The sequence below is a fragment of the Sparus aurata genome, chromosome 5 (genome assembly GCF_900880675.1).
Source record: "Sparus aurata chromosome 5, fSpaAur1.1, whole genome shotgun sequence".
NCBI lineage: Eukaryota > Metazoa > Chordata > Actinopteri > Spariformes > Sparidae > Sparus > Sparus aurata.
Window position 1 is genome coordinate 24,810,388 of NC_044191.1, and position 10,297 is coordinate 24,820,684.

Consider the following 10,297-nt stretch of genomic DNA (forward strand, 5'->3'; position numbering starts at 1 on the left):
TAAAAAGGGGAAAAAACCCCCCCCCAAAAAAAAAAAACAAGGTTTTATTTTGGCACTGTAGATATGAAATCAAATGGTACTCAAATTCTCTTATGACTTTAAAAGTTACTGAGTATATGGTGTAATGAATACTTACGTACCAGTAAAATTAGACTTGAAATACGCTACAAAAGTACAAGTTCAAAATGACTTAATTACAGTAATTTGATATTATCGATATCATCTGGAATATAACATGCAGTGAGTTGAGGAGATTTTTTCCCAACCATTAGAACACAATTAGGATTAGTCGGTTTCAATATTACAAAGATTTATTTTTATCTGCTTATAAAACATTTGTCAAATCCAAATATAATGAAAACACAAAGCAGACGTCCACTGTGAAACCATTCATACACACAGGCGCACACACAGACACACACAATTGAAAGCATAATTACAAAACTTCCAATAAAGCAATGCTTTACATTCACACAGACTCTTCATACAGTAAATGCATGTTCTTCGTTTCCTGTTGTGTTTTTCAGTCACACCGAGTTAAAACACCAGAGTGAGAGACCAGTCTCTTAAAACCTATACCAAAAGTCTTGCTGGGTGAAGTCTGTGTGACACAAAAGTCATGTCAGGAAATGTGTCTGATGTTTCAAAAAAGAGGTTGCAAAGGCACTCTAACCCAGTCTTTCCCCCCTAAAAGCCTCAGGTGGCCTGAAGCTGTGCTCTTGAGGTACTCGCTTCCCCCTGAGCCAGGCCATTAGACCTGCTGGCGCCAGAACACGGCACCTCCTTCCTGGGGAGGGCGGAGGCGAACATTGTGTCCAACATGCCCAGCACCTCCAAGAGGTCCTGCTGGTAGTCGATCTCTCTCTCCAGCAGCTCCTGCAGACGCAGCAGCTGTCGGTCTACAACTGGTGACTGGCCGATTACCGAGTGATAGATGTCCAAGATCATTTCCGCCGCTGTTACGAGAACTGGAGCAAACCTAGGGTCAACCAAGTTCCTGGAGAGGAAAAGAAAAATGTTGATGTATTCATGCAGCAAAATACATCTCTACAATTTGATGCACAAGTTATCACATCGTGTCTGTACTTGAGGATTTATCTGCATCGTACCCTATGAGGAAGTTGAGCAACTGGGACAGTCCCTGTTCATCTCTTCCTGCCAGTGCGTTGTTCAATGTCCCTCTTCGATCCAGCTCCTTTATAACAGCAACTGTGATCTCTGGCTTCCTATGTCTTGTCCATGTCTGCAAGTGAAATATAATACACTTGTATATTAATACCAGAAATGTTTGTTTTTGATTGAGAGCAGCTGCAAGAGTCACTGCGTTACTTAACTTAAAAACTATTAACCTCAACAATGTTATAACTGATTTAACCTGCTGCTAATGTCATAAACACATTTTTACCTCCAGGGCCGTATCCAAAGCCTTCGATACATTGAATTTCTTGAGTTGCTTGTCGTATTTGGCCAAATGCTGCTTAACTGGCTTACTGACGAGATAATCATCCTGGAGAAAAGACAAAGAACCACAAAATTAATCCAAAATAGTCTGAAATAAATGGAAAACAATTATCACTCAGCAGACCACATCATGACTCAGACAGTCAGCCTCAGCAACTGCATGTAACTGAATGTAAACAAACCTGTTTAGGGACGTAGTTCTTCCCCTTCACAAAAACACGATATGATGGTCGTCGCCTCTGTTGACCAGAGATTTCCTTTGACTCTTCTGGGCTCTTCCTGTGTTTGATACTCAGGATACTGTTGGTCATACCCACGACAATGGACTCATCATCCGGCTGAGGCGGAAAGACATATTCATAGAGTTAGTACCTTCCTAAAGTTAAATCACCATCAAATATGAAAAACAACAGTAAAATGTGATGACAGGTTGAATGTATTTTCTTACAGCCAAAGCCAAACTGAGGATGGAGGCAGCGTAGTCAAAGTTGTGGACCACTTTATAGTTGGTTGTGTTGTACACCTTCACATGCCTGGAAAACAAACAGGCTCAGCATTAATTAAGGTTCTTACAACAAAGTTCACATAAGAATCTGACAAATAGTGTGGCCTTGGATTTCCACAGTTTCGAAAATGTTCTTTCGTCCTTTATGTCAGAGATGCATACTGTACCCCATACCTGTCCAGGGAAGCTGACAGCAGTCTCTGTCCGTTGGTGCTGAGACACAAACTCGTGACAGTTTTGTGATGGTTCTTCAGAGACACCAGTGGCTGGCCTCCTTTTAGCAGATCCCACACTTTCACATAGCGCCCACCTATAGAAAGTGATAGAGAGAATTTATTTATTTTTTTTTACTGATGTGGATACATATCAGTAACCATAACTTAGTATCAGTGTATGCATGCAGCCATTTGCAGGGAGAGATTCATGTAGAGGAAACAATTTCACAATTAATTTAATATTACCTACTTGTTTTATATCCTAAACAATAACCTGACTCAGGGTTAATAAGGCTGATGACTCCAATAACTTCACATTTTGAATGTTCTGACTGAACATGAGGATTATACTGCTGTGTACCTGCAGAGACGAGGAGACCCTCAGAAGGATAGAGCAGTAGACTCTCCACTGGCTGGCCGTGGTCCATGGTCATCACACTCCTATCCACTCTCGCATCAAACAGTTTCAGTGTGTGGTCGTAAGATCCTAGGAAAAAAAAAAGAAATTACCACCAAGCTCCTTCATCGATTCACTCATCCTTCAATATGCAGCGTCTACAACTAAAGCGCCATATCTACAGTGCAATTACACAGATTACTCTTTCTGGTCTATGAATTTGCATATTAATTATTCTGTATTCTAGGTATACAAGTGACTTTGTATGACTTAAAATTATCATTTTCATATGCATTATGTTTTAGCTCAAATTATACGGAGACAGTAGAAATGGAAATTATTTTGTATAAAATGCAAAAATCAGGAATCCATAATCAACCTGGTGGGGGGAAAACAAGACCAAATTGTTAGTAGATTTTGACTGTTCCTGTTAAATTGGTTTAATTTAAATGTCAGTGACATGTGACTTATAGTCTACTGGCTACAAAAACTGTCAAAATATATACAATTCTGAATGGATACACCAACCCCTGATGCCAATTGTCCAGAAAGTTAATTTCCTCTCCTCCCGTTTACTTTTACATTACACATAAAAAGTGTTAAAAAAATAATAATAAAAAATAAAAAAAAGGTAGCTTCCATCTCACCTGTGATAAAAAGATCTCTGTTGAGTTTGCTTGTGACACCACAGCGGATGTAATCCGTGTGTTCTTGGTAGGTGTTGAGCTCAGTGGAGTTTGGGATGTCCCAAAGTCGACAGGTGTAATCGTCTGACCCTGTGAGGATCTGGTAACGGTCTGAGGTGAAGTCTGTTACATGGACAGCCCTGAGCAGAGATAAAATGGGACAAAAATGTACATCACTTCTCTATGAAGCCCAGATGTTTATAAGTCGGTAAGATAGTTTGCTGGTTGTCAGAATACTTGAGATCATCATGAAATTCAGTCGATGGATCACTCAAGAAATCATCATTCAACAACTCCTTTACTGCACATCAGTCAGTCAAATGCAGAATGACGGGTGTATGGCATTTTGGTTTTGCTACAGTATCATGAAAACACCATTACATATGCAAATACTAACCTATGCAGTATGTAGACTTTCAGGCCCTGGTTCTACTATCTGATTGAAGATTAATTGTTTATCTTGAAGTATTCTGTATTTATTTTAAAATAATGAAAGAAAAATAGAAAACCTTATAATAGAAACTTTTTAACACTCAGTCTGTGGGCCAGAACAGCACATCAATAACATGATCTGACAACGACACGTGGGATACCTACTTTGTGTGCCCTCTGAACATCCTGAGTGCCACCTTGCCGCCAACATCGAACAACCTGACCACAGAGTCCTCACATCCCGCTACAAGCAGCTGACCGTCTGACCTGAATCTCCCACTGTATGCAGTGTCCTTAAACCGTGTAAATGTCTTCACAGGCTCCTGGGAGAATGGCCCATAAATGTGGACCTGTAGACAAAACCAGTGTAAGATTGACAAGAAATATCTGGCAAATGCTGCACACGTAATTGGAACAATGATTTTAAGGAGGCGAGCAAAGAGATGCCAACATACTCTTGTGAATGCTGTCACAGCAAAGTTATGTGGAGCCACTGGGGAGAAGTCTATGTGTGTGACCGCTCCAAACTCTTTTATCTGGACTGGAGCCTGTAAGGAGAAAAACAGAGACGAACTGTGAAGATCATCGCTTCACTCTGAAACCCAGATGTTTATAAGTCGGTAAGATGGTTTGCAGGTTGTCAGAATACTTGAGATCATCATGAAATTCAGTCGATGGATCACTCAAGGGATCATCATTCAACCACTCTTTCACTACACATCAGCCAGTCAAATGCTTCCTGCATCAATGAACAGGGAGATATCTTAGAATGACAGCTAAATGAAAGATTGGGAACGAAATTCAGGATGCTTAATTTCACTAAATGAACTAGACTCACCTTGTAGTTTTTCCAGTATAGTGTGTCTTGTGTGACTTTCTCTCCAAGTTTAGGATAAACTTGGATTTTCGTAGGTTTAAATGAAGCCATTTCTGTGCTGGTAACGCAGTACTCTATCTGGTGGGATTTAGAAAATAAAAATGTTAAAAAGATATAACTAAGAATTTAGCAGGAGATATGACACCATGCCTAGTTATTAGCTTAATCAATGTCGTTTATTAGAACGCAGGCATCAATTCAACACCATGAGATGAAAAGCAATACATACATGAACACGTATACAGGCTTTACCAAACAGCATCACAACCCACCAAACTATGTAATCTGTGAAGGCTAAGCTAACGAACTCACCATTTCCAGACGGTCCATATAATCACTTAAGTTTAAAACTGCGCATAGAGACTTAACATATATGTACACAGTGGACCATTTCCTGATAGGTAAAATTGCACCTAATGTTACTGGTTCGAAGAGAAAAGCGGTCAATTAGACAAATACTTGAGTCAACGTGTTCGGGGCTTACAGCGAAACTTAGTTAGCACACTGCGCATTAGCCGGCTAGCATTTTACACTAAATTGCAATGTGGTTACTCTCACCTTTGAACGAATAGGTCCAGGATTGCAGTCTTATTTTCGTTTTAAGTACAATGTGTTGAAATTAGATGATGCTGGTATTGATTGTCCAAGAAAACCAAAAGTTTCTCATTTTAAATAATTATCACGTTGCCTCTCGGTGGACAGGAGGACGCCATGATTACAAACGTGACGACTTCCGCTCTGAATGGCGAACCTTTATTGTTCACGGACGATTCACAGTTTACACATTAACTTCAAACACTTTTTTTTCTAATTTCAAAAAATATATTGTAGGTGGAACTAGTTTTGTAATTCTTTATAGGACTACATATTAATTATGGGGATCATTTTTTTCTTCTAGTAAATCTACTTTTAGATGAAATCCAAGATAAATCTTGTACTGATTTTGCCTACTTGTGTTTATTAATGCCTTCAATTGCTATGTGCTATTGCTATTATTTCAAGCAGTTATTAAAATATAACTAGCGCTAAAATAAAAAAAAAAGTAAATAAAAAAGCGTCCTTCCAAAAGTATGAGTTCGCTGCTTTTAGTCAAGCAGGTTTTATTTGAGACGTGCGTGTAAAAATCTAACAAGGCGGACGTAATAACGAGAAACTTAGAAATTAAGATTTAATACACACTATAAATAAAATTAAGAAAAACTGCGGCCACATCCGGAAAGATACCAATCTGAGTGCGTCACTTCCGGTGTTCCCTCCTTCCTCCCAGCCTCTACCGACTGTGTGGCCCGCGTGTTTACACACTCCCAGGTCAGTTGGTGTCTCTGTAGCGTTTTAAGTTGTCTCACCCTCATACCGTTTTTGCCTATAAAAGACGAAACACTTATATTTTGCCATGTTACGTGTTAGAAGTGTGTAGAAAAGGTCAGTTATACATGAATGGCAGCGTCGGTTTGAAGGGGCCTAAGCTAGCTGTTTAGCCTGGCTATCAAACTAGCCGGCAGTTGTCATACATTCCTCGAGCCCGAGTTAATAAATGAACTTTCTAGTGTCGGAAGCTGAACGATCAAGCATTAGCCCAAAGCAACATCTCCACGGGGAAAGCCAACACAATTAGGCCATTTTAGCTGTTCGCTAACTTAATTGATTAGTCTTTGCTTTGGAGAACGCTGTTAACTTTAGCTGATCACCTCTGTCTGATTCATGCAGAACTTGAGTCCAGACTAAAAAAGTGTGCAGCTATTTTGGGATTTCTGGCAGCTGTGAATTCTTGTTAGTTTGCTGTGCAAAAAGGCCAAACAGCAGGGGGGATTTGGGGGAGTTTCAGTTTTGGCACTTGAAATCACAAATCCTATGTGTACAGTCAACTGTTGAAATCACACTTAATCAGAACTCTTTTCCATATTCTCTATCTCTAGTTATAATATCAAGATCAAATTATTAGTGTGCAACGACTTGAGGGAAATTAATTAGAATTGAATCTCATTACTGAAGTTAGTGAACAAGTATTACATATGCTTAGGTTCATGTGCTGTGTCTTTGTCAGATGAAGGAGTCGATAATGAACCAGGAGAAGCTCGCCAAACTGCAGGCGCAGGTCCGCATTGGCGGCAAGGTGAGCTGGAGTACATGCTGACAAATCAATTAAAGGAAATTGTTGTCTATGAGCCCTGGCCAAAGGTTATAGCTTCATTTATTATAGCTCATTCTTGTGCGTTGTAGGGGTCAGCCCGCAGAAAGAAGAAGGTGGTGCACAGAACAGCTACAGCAGATGACAAGAAGCTGCAGTTCTCCCTCAAGAAACTGGGAGTCAACAACATCTCTGGCATTGAAGAGGTACAACAAATTCTGTCTGAAGTGAACAGAAAGAAGAAGGCAGACAGCCCATCTTCACAACAGTCATGCTCTTGGGTCAACGTTATCTACATGAGGATAGTGTAATATATATTGCATGATATAAAAGGCCAGATTTATAAGCATTATAATCATTAATCTGTAAACATGGTGTTGTATCTTAGACGAGAGAAAAAATAGCACAAAAGTTTTTTTGAAAATTAAGAGTTTTCTTGTCCTTTGTCACCGCTTCATTTCCTTTTGTGTATTCCACTTTAGGTGAACATGTTCACAAACCAGGGGACAGTGATCCACTTCAATAACCCAAAGGTTCAGGCCTCCTTGGCAGCCAACACCTTTACAATCACAGGGCATGCCGAGAACAAGCAACTCACAGAGATGCTCCCAGGAATCCTAAACCAGCTGGGAGCTGACAGTCTGACCAGCCTCAGGAGATTAGCAGAGAACCTGCCAAAACCAGGTAGCCACAGCATCTTTACTGATCTCTTTTGAATGTGACAGTAGTCTTGTGTGCCTTCTATCAACACTTGGCCTTTTGTTCTTCTTCCCACTCACAGCTGGAGACAACAAAGCTCCCATGGTTGCTGTTGAGGAGGAGGACGATGAGGTTCCAGGTCAGAACAATCACACACCCCCTTTTTAATTCATTTGATCTGTAACATTAATATAACCACATTTTTATCGGTCAAGAACAGGCTGTCCCTGACATGTCTTATTGCATGTGTTGTATACACTCTTATTGGGTCGAAGAAGTTTTGTCTTGATGTATCTAAATGTGTATTTAAGATTATAGAGGAGTCTGTCCCCGACAGATTCATTCAGATTGCTCATATTTTTAAATTGTATTTATATAACATAATTAAGCTTTATTTATGGGATACATAAATATAAAAATGTCCTTAACTTCGGTCTGTTACTGTTTTCTGTCCTCCATCCTTTCATCCCCCTTTTTCATTTTCAGATCTTGTTGAAAACTTTGACGAGGCATCAAAGGACGAGGCAAACTAACAAACACCAGCAAACGTTTCAAAGCTCCTCCTGACTCGCCGTACTTCAACACAGCAGCATTTTGTATTTGTTCATCTCTGTGGCTACAAACAAAAGTTGCTTTTTAATTGTGACCTCGACAATTGGACTAAATCAAGTAGAATTGACTTTTTATGGCTACTGTTACCCACCCTTTTGTCTGATTTGCCTCATTCTGCAATACAAGTGAAATTATTTAATTCTGTGGAATGTGCAAACCTTTCTTCCTCACGCTGCCTCTCCTGCATTATGACGCCCACACATCAAACATGTATTGGTGGAATAAATCATTTAATAAAGATTACATTTACATGTACGTGCCCCACTTTTTGTGTTTAACACTCAAATTGGTCCCAGTTTTCTAAATACTTTCAAGTGGTTGGAATGTAATGGGATATACCAGAGAAAACATTGTGCAGTGAATTCAGCTCATGTCTGTAAGTGGAGGCTTACACTGGATCAGTATAGTTATGCTTTGTTAAATCAGAAACATTGGACGGACTTCAAAGTCTAACGTATATTTTTAAGTGTGTACTTAGTGAAAATAAGCTTGAAAAGAACAGTCCTGTGTATTTAAATGAGATGTGCAAATATTAGTCCCGTGAGTACTGCTGCATTGGCTTAATTTGAAATGTGTCCGTTCCATGATATTGATAGCTGAAAAACATGGTGGAAACACTCCCAGTGTAGACAGTCAAGCTGTATAATTCAAAGACAGGCCAGTGCTGCTGATCCAAAGAGCCAAAGTTTAGTAGTTGCTCTGAGTGTTGGCTCTCTCCCTCATAAAACCGCACTCCAGACGCTCAAGTGTCTTTGGTTTGAATGTTTTCATATAACTATCTTAAATCTTGACTTTTGTATTCAGAGTGAAATACAGCACCCGGTCTATTTACATTTGCATCACAGGTGTGGTGATAGAAGACATTTAGCTAATTATTTTGGAATTGATAGCTGGAGGGTTACTTCCTTACCAACCAGCAAAAGATCAAACAAAAGCCTCCTTCACATGGACCTCTTTAAAGGGAAACCTCACCAATTTTACACATCAAAATGTGGTAAGAGTAGTATAAAGTATTTTGGGGTTCCAGACACATGTAATCTGATACCTTGACTTAAGTGCATTGTGGGTAATTCAGGTGCCAGGTTTTAAAAAGGAATAAGAATTTGTGAAATACAAAAGGTGATATCTCTGTTCTAGCTGTATTGATTTTGATAATTGATTTCTAACTATCCCTATTGAGTCCAAAAGTGTTACAGAAGTGCAATGCTGGAGCAGTCGACTGCCTTTCAAAACCTGGTGCCTACATTTTTGACAATGCAGCTTAGACACTGAGTGACATCAGTGACAGCAATTTATTATATTACATGCAGCTTCCTCTGGTGCCACAAGCAGTATTTTATACTGCTTTTTTGTTTTTTTAGTACTCCCCATAACCTGTAAACACACTTTACTGTGTACAATTGGTGGAATTACTATTTTTTCATATGAAATAGTTTGCCAGATCTCTCAGTATTTGTAGCTTTTCTCTGAATTTATAAATAACTGAACCAATATATTAAGTTTTCAAAATATAACGTTGCCGTTCAGAGGGTTTTACATCGAAACTAAGGTAGCCCTATGTCTGGCATCAAACGTGAGGTAGGGTCACCCATCAGTGCTCCTGACTGTGGTTCTCAATATTTTGCCAATCCAGCAAGGGAAATAATACATTTAACTGTAACACGTGGGTTTCATGTAGAAAATGATCCCAAAAAGTACTCTGAATCAGGAAGAATCCCTAGGAACTGAGATACTCACATCCCCTTAAAATATGCCTTTAATTGAATGTCTGTTAGGGTGGGTGCTGAAACTGTCATTGAGCCCTCGATGGCTCAGCCTTGAGGTTATTTCATCATCTTGACCGATGACTGTAACCTGACTATGTCAGGATGTGGCAAGGTGCTGAACATTGTGTTAACTAAAAGAGGGAAATGATTTCATATGCAAGTGACACAGAGTCAGCTGGGATGTTGTGGCTCTGGTAACATTTATCTGTCTCATTTAGAGAGAAAAAAGAAGTTGTGTGACTCAAATCGATCTTTAAACTAGAAAGTGTAACCACTATTGAGAATGTACACCCCACTAACAGTTATAAAATACACTTCCAGGTAAATTGAATCTTACAACAAAACTTTAAGAAATCCCAGTGTATAAAAATACATCACCAGCTTTATCAGTATAACTGTTCAGTGGACAAATAATGCTTTTCAGCACTACACAGTTGTGTCCCTGTGTGGTCAATTCTCAGTAAGTCCACACGTTAGCCTTTACAAGCCTGCATGACACATTCTCTCCTCCATAAAGGG

General features: G+C 39.4%; 2 protein-coding genes across 2 annotated transcripts; one reads left to right on the plus strand and one right to left on the minus strand.

Moving 5' to 3' along the window:
* Positions 1–293: 293 nt before the first annotated feature.
* On the minus strand, positions 294–5,316 carry utp15 (UTP15 small subunit processome component). Its single transcript, XM_030418478.1, has 12 exons — positions 5,132–5,316; positions 4,535–4,651; positions 4,152–4,244; positions 3,862–4,046; positions 3,226–3,404; positions 2,543–2,668; positions 2,141–2,276; positions 1,910–1,994; positions 1,644–1,799; positions 1,406–1,507; positions 1,110–1,243; positions 294–997 (listed from the first exon to the last, which is right to left on the minus strand). Exons 2-12 carry the CDS (start codon positions 4,622–4,624, stop codon positions 697–699), a joined length of 1,587 nt encoding a protein of 528 aa, XP_030274338.1. The 5' UTR covers positions 4,625–4,651; positions 5,132–5,316; the 3' UTR covers positions 294–696.
* A 478-nt stretch (positions 5,317–5,794) lies between these two features.
* LOC115582476 (transcription factor BTF3-like) lies at positions 5,795–8,267 on the plus strand. Its single transcript, XM_030418465.1, has 6 exons — positions 5,795–5,881; positions 6,618–6,686; positions 6,794–6,907; positions 7,184–7,385; positions 7,483–7,539; positions 7,887–8,267. Exons 2-6 carry the CDS (start codon positions 6,618–6,620, stop codon positions 7,931–7,933), a joined length of 489 nt encoding a protein of 162 aa, XP_030274325.1. The 5' UTR covers positions 5,795–5,881; the 3' UTR covers positions 7,934–8,267.
* Positions 8,268–10,297: the final 2,030 nt, after the last annotated feature.

Excerpts from the sequence above, each read along its gene's own strand:
- utp15 (XM_030418478.1), bottom strand. The coding sequence starts at position 4,624 with ATGGCTTCATTTAAACCTACGAAAATCCAAGTTTATCCTAAACTTGGA. Across the intron at positions 4,245-4,534 it reads TATACTGGAAAAACTACAAG|GCTCCAGTCCAGATAAAAGA; the intron begins GTGAGTCTAGTT and ends TTCTCCTTACAG. Across the intron at positions 2,277-2,542 it reads GGGTCTCCTCGTCTCTGCAG|GTGGGCGCTATGTGAAAGTG; the intron begins GTACACAGCAGT and ends CACTTTCTATAG.
- LOC115582476 (XM_030418465.1), top strand. The coding sequence starts at position 6,618 with ATGAAGGAGTCGATAATGAACCAGGAGAAGCTCGCCAAACTGCAGGCG. Across the intron at positions 7,386-7,482 it reads AGAGAACCTGCCAAAACCAG|CTGGAGACAACAAAGCTCCC; the intron begins GTAGCCACAGCA and ends TCCCACTCACAG. Across the intron at positions 7,540-7,886 it reads GGAGGACGATGAGGTTCCAG|ATCTTGTTGAAAACTTTGAC; the intron begins GTCAGAACAATC and ends TTTCATTTTCAG.